General features: G+C 37.7%; 1 protein-coding gene across 1 annotated transcript in view; it reads left to right on the top strand.

The window, feature by feature from the left end:
* The window catches only part of CHST8 (carbohydrate sulfotransferase 8), a 20762-nt gene extending 2939 nt beyond the window's left edge, over nucleotides 1-17823 (top strand). Inside the window, exons 2-3 of the mRNA XM_031555390.1 lie at nucleotides 10640-10677; nucleotides 12713-17823. Of these exons, the coding sequence (XP_031411250.1) occupies nucleotides 10640-10677; nucleotides 12713-13858 (1184 nt within the window). The 3' untranslated portion in view covers nucleotides 13859-17823. The remainder of the gene's footprint in view (nucleotides 1-10639; nucleotides 10678-12712) is intronic.
* The last annotated feature ends 2564 nt before the right edge of the window (nucleotides 17824-20387 follow it).

Genomic DNA, 20387 nt, shown 5'->3' on the forward strand with positions numbered 1-20387 from the left:
AGCTTTTGTATACACTAAAAAAAAAATCTTCAGCTGTTAATATAATTAAAACCGGTTGAAAGAAAATAGATTCTTCCCTTGACCCAGGGTTTCTGTATTATTTTAGCTCAGTGTTCAATAATTAATTCAATAACAAGTGAATTAAGGTTTTCAACCCCTATGTAGTTTTAATACAAGAGAAACTCCCATCTGGATTTCTACTTAGTTAGAAGTTATACAAAGCCACGTGAAAATAGAATCATTGAATCATAGAATCAGAGAAGGTGGGAAGTATTCAAAACATTAGAAATCTTGATAGGAGTTTTTTCTCTCAAGACGCTTCTGTGTACTCATTTTAGATATTGTGGTGCCTTTAGGGTGTTGAAAGAGAAGAAAGTGAACCCAATAAATAAAGAACAGACACAGTTCTGTGGGGAAAACTGATGCAGAGCAGTAAAACAGCTACTTCCTTTCGGAGAACTCAGAGCACGGTTCAAGCAAAGAAACTAAAGCTAGTTTTAAATCTCTGTAGCTTGAATGACAACAAGAGAATTTTGTATTATCTTACTGACAAAGGTGAAATAGTCACTAAATACAACTGGAGCAGGTTATTTTAAACAACCTTGGCTATGCAGGTTTTCATAATACAACAGAAGGTAGTATTTTAAAAACTGTTAGAGCCTCCTGATTCATACAGGTCATAGCTACATCTGAATAAGCTGGAAGCATTCTACAGAACTAAATAAAACTTATAGACAGGCACCCTAAGAATCACACATACACAAAAATAACTTCTGCAAGGATTTTTTTCTGCTGCTTTCTGCATTGGTTGTACATGGTGACATTAGGCAAGAGTGGATGTGAAATACTGGATAATGACACTTGAAAAATCTATTGTATCAAAAGAGGATATGCACTGAGAATACAAAAATATTGTGGAAAAAAAACACACATGCCAGCGAGCCTGACTGCCAGCATTAACTTAAAAATACAGAGCTTGTGAGATATTCCAAATCAAAGAAGGTAGTACAAAATACCAGGGGAAAATCTTCAGGGGAAAAGCTAGAAAAGAAAATTCATTCTTTTTTCAAAAGCACTGCCTGTGTTCAACAATTTAAATTCTCCTGAATTTAAGGAGACCACCACAAGGGTATTTGCAGAGAACCACTTACTTACCTTCTTGATCAGTCAGTTAACATGTGCCATGCTCCAATTCACTCCAAATCAGTATATGATTTACCTGATATTTTGTCTTGTGACTTAACAGAATTCATTGTTAAGAAACGCAGAATTACGAAATACAAAATCAGTCACAGCAGAGGAGACCAAAGCCCAGATTTGCAAGAGTACATTCAGAATTTATAAGAGGTTCTGTTTCTAAACTTCTCAAAGGATATTACTTCTCTGTAAAAATAAAGAATGCAATGAATCATTCAGTCTTCCAGTGAGTTCCCAAAGCTAATGCACCAGTATGAAGCTGGAATAACTGGTAGATGAAAAAATATTTCAGTATATTGGTACGAAACAAGCTTGCTGAAGACCACATTGTCCATCTTTCCCATAGTGTATTTCTGTTACTATAAATGTAGTTTGAAAGCCTTATCTGAAGAGTCTGGCAGCCACCAAGGAAATCACACACATTGCTTCCTGCAGCACTTGCTGTCAACAGTTTGGCTATTACCACCTTCCTTAATGGAGGGAGAAGGGAAGTGATGTAAATGGATTATCTCAAAACACATGTGTTTTTAAGCAAAACTGAGCCATGGATTCAAATTTCTGACTCAAATGGAAATTATTTTAATGATTTTGTTTTGTTCGTGTAACATATATTCTTATTCTAGAACATCATCTATATTGCACCACATACAAGCCATGCCAGGGAAGGCATGTTTTTTTTTTTTTCAAATTCCTCTGTGTAATCAGCATGAAAGTTCTCTCAGGCGTATATTCTGAATATATTCACTTTTGTACAGACAAACCAAATGCACAAGCAGTTATGGGAAGGGATGAAGAGACTCAGCAACTGAAGTAAAAATATCCATTATTTTATTCCCCCATTCTTCTAAATTAGCTATCGGAACATAAGACGACCACCAAATCAGAACTGCAAATAGCAAAAGGCTTGTTTCTGATGAACGTCATTCATCTTAAAATGCAACAGACACTTGCAATTACAGTGAAGTCACAACTTTAAATATAAATTTATGCTTAACATTTGATCAAAAGTGAAAATTGAGACTGAAATGAATTAACTTGTCAAAGGAAACCATTAATAAGCAATTAAGAAACTACAAAAGTTAAAACTGGAAGGCTTCCTAGTAGTGTTGCATATACTACTTTCAAAGAACTAAAAATGTCTTATCAAACATCAATAAATAAGAATGCAACCTATATGCATTCTGAATGAAAACTCAATAAGCTAATAAGATCACCAAAAAATCCACAGCTGTAGGGATGAAAGCATTGCATTTCACATTAAAGAAGTCATCAGATAGGTAAAGTCCTGTATGCACATACCTTTCTGTGTAACCTTGGGGTTTAATCAGTACTGGAAAAAAATGCACCTCAAGGATTACAATATTGAATTGCACTGCATAGCCTGTAGAGAGTCCACAATGTGCTTCATTATCAGGAATCAGTTCCATACATACATCTACTCAGAAAAGTGAATAAAAGTGGCACATTCCTTCATTTCTGTTTACCAATAACAGAAAAAAAAAAAAAAAAAGAATTGTATATACTGTATGCAACGTACTGAGTGAACCATTAATATGTTGAAATGCTCCAAACAACAATCATTGTTGAAAAGCTTTCAATCAAGTCAGACTTAGCTGATAGAAGTGCAAGAACACATAAATTACGTTCATCATTAACAGAATTCAGTAGCCAGTTGACAACTCTCCATTTAGGCAGTTACATAAAATCAGATTCAATCATCTTAAAGAGCATCCCAAACGTGGAGTTGATTGCAACTACCTTTACAACCCATCTCCCAGCCCTTTGTTGGGCTGATGTACCATCCTATGTTGGGATATTAGAAAAATTAGCAACTGAAATTATACATGAACAGAAAACACAGGTAGAGACGTTATAGTGGCAGAGGAGTTCTTATTCCAGGCATTACTAATGGTTTAGAGAGTACCAAAGAGAGGCAAGTCCATCAGAGCCCTTCTGGTTCACGCAGCCAGTGGGCTGAACAGGCAGAAATAGCATCTATTGGAATTGTCGAAGATTGACCAAACAGAGAATCCTTTCCTTTTCTCTCTGCCACAGCAAATGTGACCTCTTTAAAAGAAAATTTACCAATTCAAGTGTGAAGATAAAAAGAACAATAACCAGTCCCCAGAGAAGGCTACTTCCCATCCACATACCTGAGGGACCTTGCCATACCACTGCTGCATCTTTCCTTTTACTACTCTTTTAGCTGGAGAAAGGAAGGCAGTGATCTGGCGGAGACCAGCAAAGCAAACAGGAAGACCATGTGGATAGGGAAAATTACTCTCCTTGGCAGTCACTTGCTATGCAATCTGCCTAAAGTGTTTGCAATCACATGTGGGGAGGCAAAATAAGGCCAGTACACAGATGTAAAAGTGCACAGGAGAGAGGCAACAAAGGCCTCCAGTGCAGATACCGAGCTGCAGATAGATTAGATCTTGATCTTGATCTAAGCAGTTCCAAACTGTAAGAGTTGTGAGCAGTGGTTAACAGAGCAATTGTCCTCTAAACCCTGCTGTTGCTAAATGGGTCCAGAGGGTCTCATGTTATAATGCTTCATTAAGCTCAAACCATATGTTCTGTAAGCACTTGAACCTGTACAACTCAAGCAGGTCATATGAAGCATTAAGAAAAACTCAGCAACAGATGCCCATTTTTAGCACAGCCTAGTACAAAAGAGTTGAAACCTACTGAGAGTCACCAGCCCTTATATGATAGCAAGTATTTCTGTGGATTTTTTCCGATTTCTATCTTGAATAAATTTCTTCATTTATTTCAAATCTTACTGGGAAAATCTGAGACTTTTCAGTCTCTCTCCTTGTTTGATATCCTTTTCTCAAGTTACTATAAATTTACTCTGTTTCCTGGGTTAAGCTGGGGACATTGCAGGCAACAAGAACTAGTACTTAGTCATGCTTGTGTACTCTATCCTATTCGTCAGAACAAGAGAATTCCACACTCATGTAAGAAACCTCCTGTCCTCCAGCTCTGTCCCTTACACTAAGGTAAGACAATATTTGACAAACTGTCCAGACACAAGGTTCTTCTCAGATATCCAACCACTATTCTTCATTGGCTACTTCTATGTAGCCAAGTTGAAAACATGAACACCAAACTGCCACTTTACTAATGGAGAAGCCTGATGGCCCCCAGAGACAATAACAATACCTGACTGCCTCTTACATGTGTTAGCACTGCTTTGCCAGGTATAGGTGCCACACTTCACATCTGATACTCGTTCCTCTAATGATTGGAGTTGAGAACAATTCACTTAATTTGTGCCTCACCTTAGTTATCAGTAGTTCATTACATTTCTTGAAACAACAACACGGCATCTAGAGGCTTCCCAGTATTAAAACTGGAAACTTTTGGGTGGAATACATTTATTCCCACTCCTTTGTTTCAAACACATTTCTTACTTTTGAGCATGCACCTCTGATTACTTGGTAAAAGCACTGTTATTATTTTCAAGGATGTGAAAGGAGACCTGCTGCCACATAAACACAAACTGCTACTACCTCAAACACCCCATGATACAAATGCAGCATGCTACTGTCCTTCCTGCTGCCTGTGGGATGGAGAAACCCCAGATTTGTCTGGCCTAGCAATATGAAATAACTGTTCTATTAGATGCAGTGCCTACCTCTTTGAATCTGACTCTGATCAATACAAAGCACAAGATCAATATGAAGCAATTCAGTCTGTGCACAGTACTGGATTAGTAGAGCGGAAATCAAGGGAGAAGATTGCTATTCTTTTTAGGAAGTATTCCACTTCACCACGACTGCTTAAGAACAAGTCACTTATAAGAAAGCATTCGAAGTATCTAAAATACTTTAACAAATAAAATACAAAGTATTTGTTAAATACAGCACGCTTAGCAATGTTATGATTGAAACAAAAAGCAGAAAACTAAGGAAAAAGTGAGCTTTTTGATTTACAAAGAACCTCACATACGAAGAATGGCTTATTAAAACACAAAAACTCGGGGGTTGGTAGAGTAGGAAGTTACTTGCTCAGAGTTAGGCTTAACTACTTGCAGATTCTAAGGGCTGCTTTGGAGACTGGGAAATAGCCAGGGAAACCATCCTTTTCTGCACAAATGAAATAATGACCAAACCTGTTTAAGAAGTTTGCAGCTTCTTTAAGTCAGCAAGACAAATTTAAGAATTGTGATCTTTGCTGCTAAGCATATTGGATAAATCTAATCTAGTTTTTACTTTAAAATAGATAAAATCACTGCATGAGTCTGGATTAAAATTTTTCAGAGTAAAATTTATCAGCTGGGGAGTTTAAGACAACCAGTATTTGAATTCAAAACATGCCAACTTATAACTGATTTGCCAAACTGATCTGATTTTAAGTTCTGTAAAAGATGCTATGGAGACAGCATTTGACTGCATTCATCTCAAGAATGACAGATTTGGTCAAATATCAGGAGGCTTTAGAACTTCCTCCATGTACCTTGCTATTCACAGAGAGTGAAACTCTCTCGCCTTGGCTTCAACACTGCAAAAATTAATGTAAAATTAAACACAAGCTGAAGTTAAGACACTGTAGTAACTTGGAAATACATAACTTCATAATTCTCTGTAAAACACCGTGATGCCTGTCTTGTCACTAAGCATTTAGCTTTGACAGTGGTTCAGCTTTGTATCAGTTAACCAAAACACTGACTTCAAAACATATCTCCTTAGTGGGAGATGACACTGCAGACCTCCAGCTTTGCCGCTGACTCAAAAAACATCACATAGCTTCACTTATGGACTCCTTTCTTGACACACAACTGAAATATCCTGTAGTTTTGCTAAGCTAACTTTAGGTTGCCTCATTAATTACCTCTATTAGAATGAGTTGCTCTGTATGTAGCTTAGATGGTGACTTCCAAGGTTGGTTGTTGGTTTGTTATCTTTTGTTGTTTTGTGGGTTTTTTGTTCGTCTTGTTTTGCATTTTTTGAGGAAAAACCCCTTGAGTTTTAGATATAAAAACATACATGCAGGCATGGTAAGAAATTAAAGCAGAATCACATGTATTTTCTGATTAGGCCTCAATTTTAATATAGAATTGTTTCCTAACAAAGTTTCTGTAGTTAGGAAATACTCCAAATATGTACACTTACAATATTTTTTATTGCAAAATATTTGGTTTTACATATAGAATAGCAATTACATTTTCCCATTTTAAGTAACTTAACTAAAATATGTAAACAATTAGATGTTGGAATAAGTTGGGATCAGGAATGGACATTTCATATCTACAATTCAAACACTAACAGTTCTTTTTCCAGTATTTTCTTTTTTGCACTTTCTTTTTTTCTCTGAAATTTAAAATCATCTGACCAATATTCTGGGGAAAACCCTTTTGAAACTAACAATTTTCATACTAATCAGAATTCTGAGTACTAATCCACTATTGATTCTGTGATTAAGTATGTGATGTCTTCCCTGAGTAAGCACATAAAACTGAAGCACATGGGAATGGGACACTTGGCTCAGGTGTTCATGCAATGATGTAAACACCCCCCCTAGAGTATACATATTTTAAAAATCAGTTAAGATGAAGCAAACAAGTACATGCTGCTTGCAGAAGCCCACTAAAGTAAAGGAGTTGCAGAAGCAGACTTGAAGTTATCATTTTTATTAACAAATATTTCAGCTGCAGTGCAGTCTCAGAACAGAGCAAAACGCCACTCCGGGCAAACCAAAATTAGGTCTTGAAGCAGAAATAGAGGAGAAGGCAGGAGAGGCAAAGCTATATAATATTACACTGGGAAGATGAAGGCTATTTTATTGTGTTGCTAGTAGTATTTAAAAAAAAAAAAAAGCTCACAATGTAACTGACTGTATGGTAGGAATGGATGGAGCATAAGGCTCATATTTCTTGAAAAACAACAAAAGCAGACCAAGCTCAGGTTTGGAAAATCACGGTTGCACAAGGGAAGGAGAAGAAAACACCATGAAAACTGACATTAACAGTGTACAATTGATAGAATGATTCTGTCTCTTGGCTATTCTTTCTCTGTCTGAGCACTAGTGAGATATTGGCACTAAACATTAAATGATCAACTACTTGGGCACAGCAGACAACAGCCTTTTATTTACAGCAAAGAGAAATTATGATCCACGTTACTTACCAGCTCTCAAATGTTATTGCCAAGATCACAAAGATGCAGCATAACATTAAGTTTACACTTAATTAGCAGAGGAGATCTGTGCAGTACGCTTCCTCCAAATCCACTGAGGTTTTTTCCCTCATGTACCTTTAAATTTGAAGTGACAGATTGTATCATGAGAAAGACAGCTAGAAGAAGCCAACTCTTAGAAGTCACAATTCAGAAAACATTGAAGAGATTGGCAAGTGCTTCACCAAACATTTACATTGAACATGAATTGTTGTTCTGATTAAACATAACAGTAAGTGAAGAATCATTTTCAAAAACTGTTACTCATTGCCTACCAGCATTTATTTATAATTTTTCAAAGCACAGCCCGTGAGTGCAAGGTATTTGTCCCTAAAACAAGCTACCTTTATGAAATGATGTTACAGAAACATAATAACTCATACTTAATCAAAGAAAAAACCAGGTTCCCTAGCTGCTCTTTGCACCTTGTTTTTTTTATTACTATTTTCATAGCAGGTACGTGCAGACTTCTATGTGTAATTACACTGAGGATGTGATTTTGCTATAAACTGTCACTGTTTCCACTGATGTCAAGAGAAATGACTACGACTAAACAAACCTGTCAAGAACCTAACACTAACTCTTACGTTACTATGTAGACACAGTAAATGCTCAAGTATTTGCATTTGATTCAGTCCAAAACAATGGCTTACTTTCCTGATTAGTGACCAAGTCTTTCTCAGCTACACATGCTTTTATTTGGGAAAAATCTCAAAGAGTTTTTGGAAACTGAGAGGAAAATAAGATATAATGCCTACAAGATCCTATCTCTTGGGTATAGTTGCAACACCATTTTCTCTGCCTTGCACTGATAGGCACAGATTATTCACAGTAGGATAAATATTTTAAATACGTAAACCTTCACTTATGAATTTTGGCATTATCAACAACCAAAGTAAATTTCTGTACCTCTGTGACAGAGAACGAGGCATGATTTAACACTCAAACCAGTTTAAAGAAAGATTTAGAAATGAAATACTTAAGAGATATAAAAGCAGAACTGAAATTGGTAGCCACTGTGAGTAATTCTTATAACAACAGTGCTACAAAGTGCATTATACTAAATTTATTCTGGAAATCAGAAGAATCAACCTACAAACTAAATTTTTTTTCTGCATTAATTTTTCACAGCTGTACTGGCACATATGATTGATACCTACAAGAGAAGGAATATTGTAACAATATTATGAATTTGTAAAAAAACGTACATTTAATTTCAAACTTTGCTATAAGAAAGTCCAAAGTAAAAGTTAGATAGCTACTCCAACTAGCCTTATTAATGATGCCTTAGGCTATAGGCCAAGCAGCCAGCACAAATTTAGCTCAAGTGGCTTAAAGTTATGCCTCCAGGGTTACAAAGCAAGCAGGAGGTTACATCTGCTGACAAACAGAACTGATTTATGGTTTAACCCAATCATCCAGGCTCTAGTATGAATATGTATAAAGTGCTGGTGCTCAATTTTTTTAATTCTTGTTGGACAGCAGATCCCATACCCTCATTGCTCTGTAGCACTACACAGGAATGGAAAAGAGAAGATCCTTAATTTGATCACATCAAGAACTGGACAGCAAGTCAGTAACATAAATCCTAGTTCAAGACAACCAGCTTAAATCTTTCATAACCCACACAAGGATGCTATAGACCACCTCTTTTTCTCCTCAGAATCTCTCTCCTTAATTTAATTTCCAGCTAAACATTTTCACAAATAAGCTAAAAAAAAAAGACTTAAGACTCACGTAAGACATCTGAAACCTACTTCTGATAAAGTAAAAATAACATGCCCCTTGCTTTTAATAATCCACCTTGAGTTTATTACAAATGTAACGCTGTAACAATGGAAAGTACAGCCATGACAGTACAGTAGCAAAGTCCCAGGCTACAGTAAGCAAGAACTTGCTCAAACACAACGGCTGTAGGCACAGAAACAAAGGAAAGAATCTGCTTACCTTCAAAAGGCCTCAGGTAGGCAGGTTTCTCCAGCAAGAAACCCTCACCTCCTCTGCCAGCCCTTAAATGAGGGCTAGGAAGGGGTGCATCCTGGCTCCACTCCTTCTGAACAATCAGGTGCACTGCATGCACTGAGCTCCCCTGGGCTGGCCCTGCCTTCCCACCAGGTGCTCAGTCACTGCTTCAAGCTATAACAAATTTCTGCATTTGTTTTTGAGGATTAAAACTGAAACACGAATCAAAGAAGCGATAAGCACTGTTAGGATGAGCTCTAACAGCGTAGAAATAACTTCAGCAATTTGACTCAGACTACTATTAACACCAGTTTGTAGTTTTGATTTAAAAGAGGAAAAACCACCACGATTGATTGTATAAGTTGGACTGACTGCTATAACTGCAGTTAACTGAAGTGTGAATAAGTAGGTGGGCAAAAGCTTTCACAGCATTATGGAAATGAATCCGGACTGAGCTATTCAGTGATGCTTTCACTTAGAGTGTCTTGCAACACCTTTACCTAATTGTCCTTGTTGAAACGTTGTGGCTTTGTAATGCAGATTTATTAAACTGGAACTACTGACAGCAAATGCTGGTTGTTATAAGCTGAAAAGCTCTGAACTAATTATATAATTAAGAAATGTTTTCCATTATGCATCCTGTATTATTATACTAGCAGAGGTTAGGAATAGCAAAAAGATCCTATGTCTCTTACAGAGCTCTCTTCTAGGATTTTCACATCTTTATCATTATGTTTTCAGGTCAGACAGGCACACTATATAAGCCAGAAGATTTAGCAAAACACAGTTCTTTCTTACATGTAAGTCCATTGTGCATTGCTTTGGTTTTACAGCAAAAGATAGTACTCAGTGCACACTACTGCTGTGATTAAGCACTCTAGTGTCCAAAGTTTGGGAAAATCTAGGAAAAGAATTCTAATGCACCTTTAGGTAAGTACACAAAGAACAGCTTTTCTTAAAGCTCTAACCTGCAATCAGGAGTTTTTTGTTCTTCTGCTGGCCCATTCGCTGAGGTTAAGCAATGGCTTTTCCTCCATCTCAGTTTCCCCACCTGTAGAAAGGAGGTAATGACATTTACTTTCTTTCACAATTGCTTTTCGTATATAAGGAGTTCTTCAAAGGAGTGTTGTTACTATGAAATACACATTAATTTCAATTCATCATAGGCCCATACATCGTTGTACTAACATGTTTCTGTTCTCCCTGTTGTTACTGAGAGGACACACATTGATATCAGTCAAGCAAAATTAATGTGTGTGTATTTTTACTAAATAATGACTGTAATTTCTTTCTTTGTTTAGGGATAAAATATAACATGGGACTCCAGCAACCAAAAAAAGTAAGTCTCTGGAAGTACATAAGGAGAATTGTATCGCTATTCTGAGTTTGGTGTAAGAATAGAGATGGCTCAGGTAACACCACTAGACTAGAGATGAAGCACTGAAACAGAAATATGTATCAAAGCTTTGCCATTAAGTGCAAATTTTCCTCTTAATACATGCATTCTACAAGCTACTCAACTTTAGCTTTATGAGCTTTTTTCCTAGGCTGGATGTTGCTAAGAGGTGCTGTAAACTTCGATTAATATTTTGTGAAATTGCACTGAGCAAAGGAGTGTCTTGAGATGCACTTAAAAATAAGCTAAAGAAAAATCCTGGTGAAATTCCTCCATCTAGTGGCTACTAACACGCTCGCAGCAGCAGTGACCGCCCACAGCAGCTACTCAGTTTCAGGCCAAGCCCCAGCGCGAGGCTCGCAAAGGAACAACAGCGCTGCTGCCAGCTGTTATGAAACCAGTGAGATCTGAATGACATCCCTCCATCTCTGTAGCTCCAGCCTGGCCTTCTGGAGGGAGAATTACACTGACAGAACACATTCAAATCGTGACAGTTTCTCGAAACCTGGAGGTTCTTTGTTACCACGCTGTAAATATCTCGGAAGTCTGAATCTGATAAACATGAAATATCAGTGATATCACAAATAAGTAAAATCAAATTTCTGCCACGATGTGAAGGGTAACAGAAATAATGTGTCACATCCTGTATTTTACCTGGACAAAAATTTCAATACACATTCGACCACCATAAGCAGCCTCTCAAGATAAGGAGAGAAGTATCGTTCTCAGCAGCTGAATAGATAGCATCTTGTGTAACAAATCATCAGTTGCTTTCCCAGTCACAAAACCACCACTACCAGAACAGTCAAAGCTTTCAAGAAGCCTGAGTTCTACAGCACAAAGTGCCATAACAAATTGCATAGTACTCTACCAATTTTGTTTCCCATTTGTGTACCTTAAAATTCCTCCAGTATCTTATTTTTCTAGTCACTTAGATGCTATTAGGGGGCAAATAAAGACTGGAAAATCTGAATTTTATGATTTATAAAACATCTAAATACGCATTAAATGTTTTTGATAAACAATATACACTGCACAGCTGTATGTGCTCCTCTGTTGAAATACTCCCCATGGTTCCTATGCCACTCCGCTCCCAGATGACTCTCAGAACAGGGCTGACAAGGAGTTCAAGTATATCCAGAACATAATTTCAGCTGTAGAGGCAAAGATTTGTAGACAGGGATTTAATTCAGCTGCTTTGAGAAGCAGGAAGTAGTGGAACACACCCAGGCTGTGTGCCAAGAGGAATATTAACCAGTGAGATCCTCTTAATGAAAGAGAGTGGGTCCCAGAAACTCCTTATCCAGTGACTCACTTTGCTTACTCTGTTCTCACTCTCCTAATCCCAGCCACAGCTTCATTCTTATCACTTGCTGCTTTTCATCAAGTGAGAATTGCTCTGGTCTCCAAACTCACCTCACTCCAGGCTTCCCATGAGTCCCTGTTCATGCTCCTCTCACCCCATCCCTTTCTATTCAATTAAGGCTCCATCTTCCCACTGCAGTTCTTCGTTTCTTTCTTCCCACTCTTTTGCCCTCCACATCCTCACTCCACAAGTCCCGTTACCCTTCTTTCCCTGGAAGATTCACTCTGGGAACAACTGTCCTCTGTGCAAAGATCACATATTGAAAGAAAGGGGGGGGACAAAACATGGAACAGGCAGTCTGGAAAAATGAAGTCCTCAAAATATGCTGACATTTCCACCAAAAGAATTTAAAGGGGCAAAAGTCTATCAAAACATGGGCACAGGCACAAAGCAAAATATAGCAAAACCCAAATCTGAACCAGAATTTACCAATTCAGGCTCATATCAGCCTTCAGAATGGGTGTAAGCATAGAGAAAAATCACCAGCACAGCACAGGCACCAAGGACTCGCAGCAGAGCTGTACAAATAGATCTACGTTGTGTTGCACAAGCTGCTAATAGTGACAAATAAGTCTCTCATTCAGTAACATCTTTCATCTGTTTTTCTATCAGGACTGCATTTCCAGCAATAACCAGGATAGAAGATTAAGAAAAAGTACTGCAGACGGGGTAGCAACAGTAAAGCTGAGTGGTTCATTACACCCATCTGAAAACGTGCCCTCCAAGCTTCAAAGCATAGACAGAAGACAAAGCAGCACAATGTTTATGAAAGACTACCAAGAGAAGGGTGAGGAAACTAATTCAATGAGGCTCCATAAACGGAGGAGGAGGTTCGTAATTAAGAAGAGCCCAATTCTGATTTCCACGAACAGTTCCACTCTCAACTTGCCCACAATTAAATCAGATGACAGAAATAACAAATGGAAAAGTCTCTACCAGATACAAAGCAAAAGAAAGCAAATAATGAAGGAAACTTGTTCTAAGTACAAGAGTAATAACAGAAGAATAATCACTCCTTACCACGTTTCTAGAATATTTGTAGAAGACAAATACAGAGTTTTATACTGTGAAGTACCAAAAGCTGGCTGCTCTAACTGGAAACGGGTGCTCATGGTTCTCAATGGGCTGGCTTCTTCCACTAAAGATATACAACACAACACAGTGCACTACGGCAACTATCTAAAAAGGCTGGATGGGTTTGACCGCAAAGGAATTTATCACAGGCTCAACACTTACACAAAGATGCTTTTTATTCGGGAACCTTTTGAAAAGCTGGTATCTGCATTTCGGGACAAGTTTGAACATCCAAACAATTACTATCATCCTGTATTTGGAAAAGCCATCATTTCCAGATACCGTGTCAATGCCACCAAAGAAGCATTAAGGACAGGCTCCGGAGTCAAATTTAAAGAGTTCATTCAATATCTCCTGGATGTACATAGGCCAGTGGGTATGGACATCCACTGGGATCACGTCAATAGGCTTTGCAGCCCATGTCTAATAGATTACGACTTTGTTGGGAAATTTGAAAGTATGGAAGAAGATGCAAACTTTTTCTTGCACCTCATTGGTGCTCCACAAAATTTGACTTTCCCTAAGTTCAAAGATAGGCACTCCAATGAAGAAAGAACTACCACAAAAATCACACAACAGTACTTTGCACAGCTTTCTCCCTCTCAAAGGCAACAAAGTTATGACTTTTACTACATGGATTATTTGATGTTTAACTACTCAAAACCTTTTGAAGATTTATATTGATTTGAGTGCTGGGAAACTTCCCGTATCAGTTGAACTTCATGACAAACCCAGGTGGCTTCTGTTTATACACGTCTGTTAGTAAGAATTGGTCAAAGAACAGGAAAACAAACCCAAAACAGAACATAAGTGGTTAGTGATGTTTACACCTTTACCTTAAATGCCTCCTTTTTCAAATCGTTTATGAAGTGTAAGTACATACGTGTATAATAATACTATATGTCAGGGCTCCCAAATAAAGCACATAATTTTCCATGCTGGTATGGCTTGTGTTTACAGTGGAAGGACAGTATGGAACTGGGGGAACACAGCTGTAAGCTCTACAGCAAATGTAATATTTTAAGTTCTTCACTGGTTAGAAAATGAAATCTTTGGAAATTACAGGGTAGCGAGAATAAATATGGAATAGATATATTTCATCAAAATCTGCAGTGCACCAAGCCACACACTAAGCAGGCATTATGTATAAAGTTAGTCAAATATTGCTATTTCCTCACAATTTTTAAAAAAAGGAAATTATCACACTGTTCAAAAAACACATTGGTGAAAACAATTAATACTCAGTCACCATGCGAGTGCAGTATTAAACCAGATGTTCCAATTCAAAGAGAGGATGTGTTCTCCCCATTTAGTATCTCCCTTATGGCATATTCATCTGCAAGCAGATAAAATGCAGGCGAACATTTGCATCTTTATGCATGTTATTAAGATTCTTTTAATCCTTTGCATTAACATAAATCTCTGGTTTAATCTTTATAGTCACCAAGAATATCAAATCTTTTCTTTATAGTAACAAGCAGGAGTAAATGCAACTTCCTGCCCACCAGGATAGTTCTTTTCTTTGCTGCAAACAATTTGCACTTGTTTATTTCGGTAACAATTAGATTCAATTTCACATGCAGAAAATATTCCAAGTGTTGTCATTCAGCTGTTCCTTTTCTATACAGAGAAGACATTCTCTCATTTTCCAGCAAAAATCTCTTGGGAGAATAGAATACTGTACCTTCTGCTGTGCCTTTGTTAACCTTCACACCTACTCTGGATGTGGTATCCTTGTCTACATGTCCTTTAACCACGTGAAATAAATAATAATTTCAACAGTTAAGATGGAAGGCTGTACTGGAACAAGTCTCAAATTCTACAATAATGTTGAACTTAAATGCCTCAGTAATTTTAACAGTTTGTATTTTGCAACCAATTTCAGAATTTCACCAGAACTGGCACTGTACAAGTGTACAGATATCTAAGAGGTTTTTTTCCTGAATCATTTTACATTTACAGGTCCAAATAAAACAAAAATTGCTTATACAGATAGTTTTGTGCACACACACATTTATTTACACCTCGCTTTCCCTACAAACATCCCATGTTTCTTTGTTGTTCTCAATTTTAATAGAGATTAGAGATTTAGAGAGCCTAAAAATAGTTTGCATTGAAAGATTATTGATGTTTCACCTGACTAACATCAAACTTTCATTCCTACAAACATTTTTCACTCAGTGAAGTGGATGTTTTAGAAACTTTCAGAAAGATAACAACTTCCACTGTTCCATGAAGCCAGTTAGCATCCATCTGCCTTCTGTTCCTCATCACTGTGTCGCTGCTGCAGCCCCCATCCTGCCTTCCACCCACTCAGTTGCCCAATCAGAGGTAACAGATTTTCAGGCAAAGTAACTTTTTTTGCTAGCACCAAACAGGCTGGGGCCACTCTGCCAACAGACGGGTGCTGCTGAGAGCTCCTCTCTTCAGGTCTCACTGAGGAGTGATCCAGGAAAAACCAGGTGCCTTCGCAGTGCAAGCAGATGAAAGCATTGATTCTGATAGTGATGGGACTATTATGTGTGTGTGCACAAAGAACGCCACCAGTAACTTCAGTTATGCTCTCCTTATCATTTAATTGAGTGCTCTAAAAAGTGATGGCACTCATATTGGTAGAGTTAATTTGCATGTAGTTAAGGAAGCCACAAACACTCACTACATGAGGAAAGGATATCACAAAGATCTGAGCCCTCGTGGTTATGGAGCTTAATTCCATAATGCGGCCAAGGCAAAGGCCAGATAGAATTTGTATTCAGCCCTCCACTAGTGTTAGAGAGCTCTAGGAAATATTAAAGAACTTAATCTTCCAGCTAGATTCACATCAAAGACCTGACTTTCTCCTTCCATTTCCTTTTCCATCACCCTGCTTTTTTTCAGTTTGATCTACACACACACAAACTGATAGAGCCATATGGTCGTGTTTACATCTGACAGACTTTTTTGGTAAAGTTGCACAATGCATTCACTGCCTATGTGGAAAAAAACCAGCAACCCTGCACTTCTTATGTCAAGTTCAGGTGCTTACTCTATCTCTCAGCCCCCAAATCTATTTTACTTAAAAATCTTTACTACAGCAATAAAAGCTAACAACTGTGAGAGGAATAAAATTTTTAATGACAAATGAAGACTTTGGGAGGATTTTATTTTATCTAGACTAACAAATCATCATTTAAAGAGAGGCTTAGGTTATGCGTATGTTTATGGCAAGCTGTATACAGGGAGATGAGTAACTTACTGAGGAAATCTGCCTTTTGAATGATCTAATGCTGTTGGTTTTGACAGAGTAAGAACGATCCACATACGTGGACTGTTTGTACAGCACAGTATATTAATGCTTACTTCTGTTGTGCTACCCCTCCCACTGGGGTAACACTATTACTGACAATAGCAGCATGAGCACGCTTGCCACATAAACCTATGTACAATTATCTACTTATTACATGCATATGAAGTACGCGTAGAAAAGAAAATCTGTGCAAACAAGATTTTACGTGCTAAAGGTATCTATCAAAGGAAAGATGTTAACATAAGAATCCACATGTCTGAAGAGATATATAAGAATTACGGAGGATTATAAAAAGAATACAGGGAATATCAAACATGCATTGCCTTTTAAATAGTTTTTCTTTCTTTCTCTGTGTAATAAATGAACTAACGAGTTAGGCCAGCTCAGGTAGTGCAACATCATCTGGAATTCCAGATTAAAGAAACGTGAGCTTTTTTGTTTATGTTTTTTATTTGTATTTATCATTGCCTATTATTGACACTGGTTACCTTGAATCACTGAGTTGACAGACAGTAATTTCTTCCTCCCAGCAAGAAATCACATTGGTAGCTGGGCATAGTCCAGCCAAACACTGGGAAAAGAAACATTACCATGCAAATCGCAGCCTGATCTACTCATTTTAATTTCAGTGGTACCAGAACAGCATCTGCATGCAGCAGTAGTTTGTTTTCAGAGCACAACGCAAGAGACAGTCACAGCACAGCCAGTTTGAGCTCACATTGCTTCAAGGGATTATTTTCAGGTTGGCACTGTTATTTGTGGTGACTTCAAAACCTCAGCACGTATCCATGCACACTGAACAATGACCCAAGCTTCACATGGCAAGATGGATGTAATTACTTTTCCTCCCAAGAAGGCAGCTGCTGGTTAAGAAAGGTGAGCAATTTTCCTGGCTTTCTGCAATGGTACCTACCAGACAAGCCTACAAACTTCTCAGATGGTTCCCAGCACAATACTGCTGTAAGAATACACTGGAGTCGATGTAACATCTATGTTTTGTACTTAGCTACAGTAGGGACTTACCTGCCACTGGTCCCTTTTGCCCAAATTTTTCAAGACTACCCATCCAAATAAAGGCATCAAAAACCAAACATATATCTACACACACAATGGATTCAAGTTTTAAGAATGGCAAACACACACCAGTTCCACTTCTCAATTAAATCGTGAAGCATTTGGAAGCGTTGAATCCTTGGGCAGTAAGGACAAGATAGCCTAGAACATACTGACACATAACAGGATTAAGCTTTGCTTATTGCCAACAAGCTATTTGGATAATACATTATGAATCAATTGATACAGTTAACTATGACTCATGCCAGAGAATAAAAATCATGTTTGCTTTATGACTAACCTAATAGAAACATTCAGCCTTGTAAAAACTATTTTCTTGTCTGTTTCAATGAATGTCTCCAAAACCATATCTCCTATAAACAACACTTTTGGAAGTTCTATTCCTACACATAACTCATCAGACAACTAATTTGCATGGAGCAAGGAGCATAGATATCCAACACCTGCCAAATAGACAAGCCTTTAGAAGTAATTTCCAGGCATTTTAGATTTCATTGAGTTTTACCCAGCCATATAAACAAGCTTTTTCCATGTTCTGCAATCCAGTATGAAAAAAAAAGAAAAACCTGAGACATTCAACAGAATTGCAGTGATCGATTTTTCTATTACACGCCTGCCTTGTAGGAGACTTGAATTCTTCTGTTTAAATTCATCTATTACTGTACTGCTGGCCCCATGTTTCACATTCTGCTTTATAGGACTACCCATGATTTTTTCTCTAGCAGTGTCATCATTTTTTCCTGGAGCCTAAAATTATACTGTCAAGTTATGAAAAATGAAAGAGGCGTTCACAATCCAACTCTTCCACAGTTCTCTTCCCAATCTGGGATTCCTGTCCAGATTTATTTTCACTTAATACAAGAAATTTCCTCTCAACATATCCAAACATAAGTAGTGTCACCAGCTGCAAAAGGTGTTAAGATTAAGTTCAAGTAGAGGGAGCAGCAGCTCGGGAAACAGCCTGAGGCAGCTGCATTATAAGAGCTTGTCCCAACCCATTAAACATTAGTGGAGGTGGCTCCTTTGCTAACAAATGAGAGCTCCAGGCTACAGTTCACCTTGGAATTCATGGATATAGACTAATGTACATTATGATCACAAGAAAAAAGTTATTTTATCATTGATTCAAGGGACATTCAGTCAGCATAACCCTTTCTGGGTATCGTGATGTAGCCAAGGAGGAGCCACGTGACAGTGATGCCAGCCTAGGTATAGATATGCAACTGAAGACCATAGGGCACAATTTTAGCTATTTCTATGAAAGGTCAAATAGCTGAACTGTTTCTACAATCAATTCACAACAACACCTGTTGTACACCTAGTAGAAGTCAAGTATACTAATGCATAGAGTAGGCAATGGCCAGATTTGGCCTAATAATTATCAGGTTTAACTCAGGTTAATCTGTCTGGTCTGGGGTCTTATTCCCTGGAATTGCCCTCTATGTTTCCCCATTTCTGTCTCTGAGAAAAAGTGTTCTTCACACTGATGTAATCATTAGTGCTTTTCACTGCATTGCACTTATTGAAATCAAAACCTTGCTTTCGATTCACCTATAGAAAAAGGGTCTTAACCCAATTCTTTTTTTCAATAAGATATCCCTTTGTATCAGAAAATAAAACACATAATCAGGACAGCACAGGTAGTCTGAACAATAGAAGATGATACAATAGACTATATAAACATTGTAGCCTCTTTCTCTAACATTAGATTTCTCCATTGAAACTCATACAGACGTTAATCTTGCCCGAGTGACACTGCATATACTCTTCAAGGTGATATAGTCTTCATAAATCATGCATACAGTGACCATTTCAAGCAGTAAGAAAGCGTGGCAGACATGAGACAGGTTATTAATCTGACAATTTATCCATATTTATCTCTGCACAAAATGAGATTATTTTTTATTATCTGAAGTAAGTCTGAGAACTTCATTACATCATCCCACCAAAATTGAATGTCAGGTACACATTACAATCAATGGAGTGCAGAAAGCAGGTAATGATCAAGTGTTTTGCTTTGGAGCTCTCTCTCAGGGAGTTTCAAAAACAGTCATTTGGAATAAGAAACAGAACCTGGCCGTATTTGAACAAACCTTGCAACCTGAAAGCACTCAAACACATGCAGAAGTAATGCTGATTTTAGATAAAGGGACAAAAATGTACACAGTGAAACTCTGAAGATTTGATTAGAGAAAAGAGATGGCCAGTGAAATTCTAGTAAATGATGTTGTAGGAGAAGTGTTTGGTTGTGTTTGATGTTGTGGTGGTTTTGGTTGTTGCTGACTTTTTTATTCATTTATTTTTTTAAGAAGTTCTGTATACTTTTTATTTCAGCACAACCTGCTCCAAAATAGCATTTGACATCCACCTAAACCTACCTAAATGCTAACTGGACCACCACTATCCAGTTGCTCCAGTGTAACCAAGTTATGCACAAAAGTAGCTTACTAAATCTGAATTTCATTAAGGTAAGGGTAAAGATAGCAAGAAGTAAATTTGATCACTGACAAAAATGACTAATTGGGGCAACTTGTTTCAGTCAAGCTAATCAGGCTGCATGCAGCTCTGACTGCACAGAGTCAATAACATCACACTGTCATCTTTGCTTCAAACAACGCTGGTGGCCAATTGGACTCACACTAAAGATGATGCATACTCAGAAGGCTACCAGTCTGACAAAACTGATTTGTAAATGAATAGGTTTTCATTAGTATCTGGATATTTCAATTAATTTAAAGTGCTTTGTAGTAACTTAACTTGGTGACAAATTAGTTCAGTTACACTGTTGCACTTTAGCTGAACCCTTGTCCTCTCCCATGGAAGATGCATTTCTGGTTATCTTCTGAATGGTTG

This window comes from Meleagris gallopavo, chromosome 13, assembly GCF_000146605.3.
Source record: "Meleagris gallopavo isolate NT-WF06-2002-E0010 breed Aviagen turkey brand Nicholas breeding stock chromosome 13, Turkey_5.1, whole genome shotgun sequence".
Taxonomy (NCBI): domain Eukaryota; kingdom Metazoa; phylum Chordata; class Aves; order Galliformes; family Phasianidae; genus Meleagris; species Meleagris gallopavo.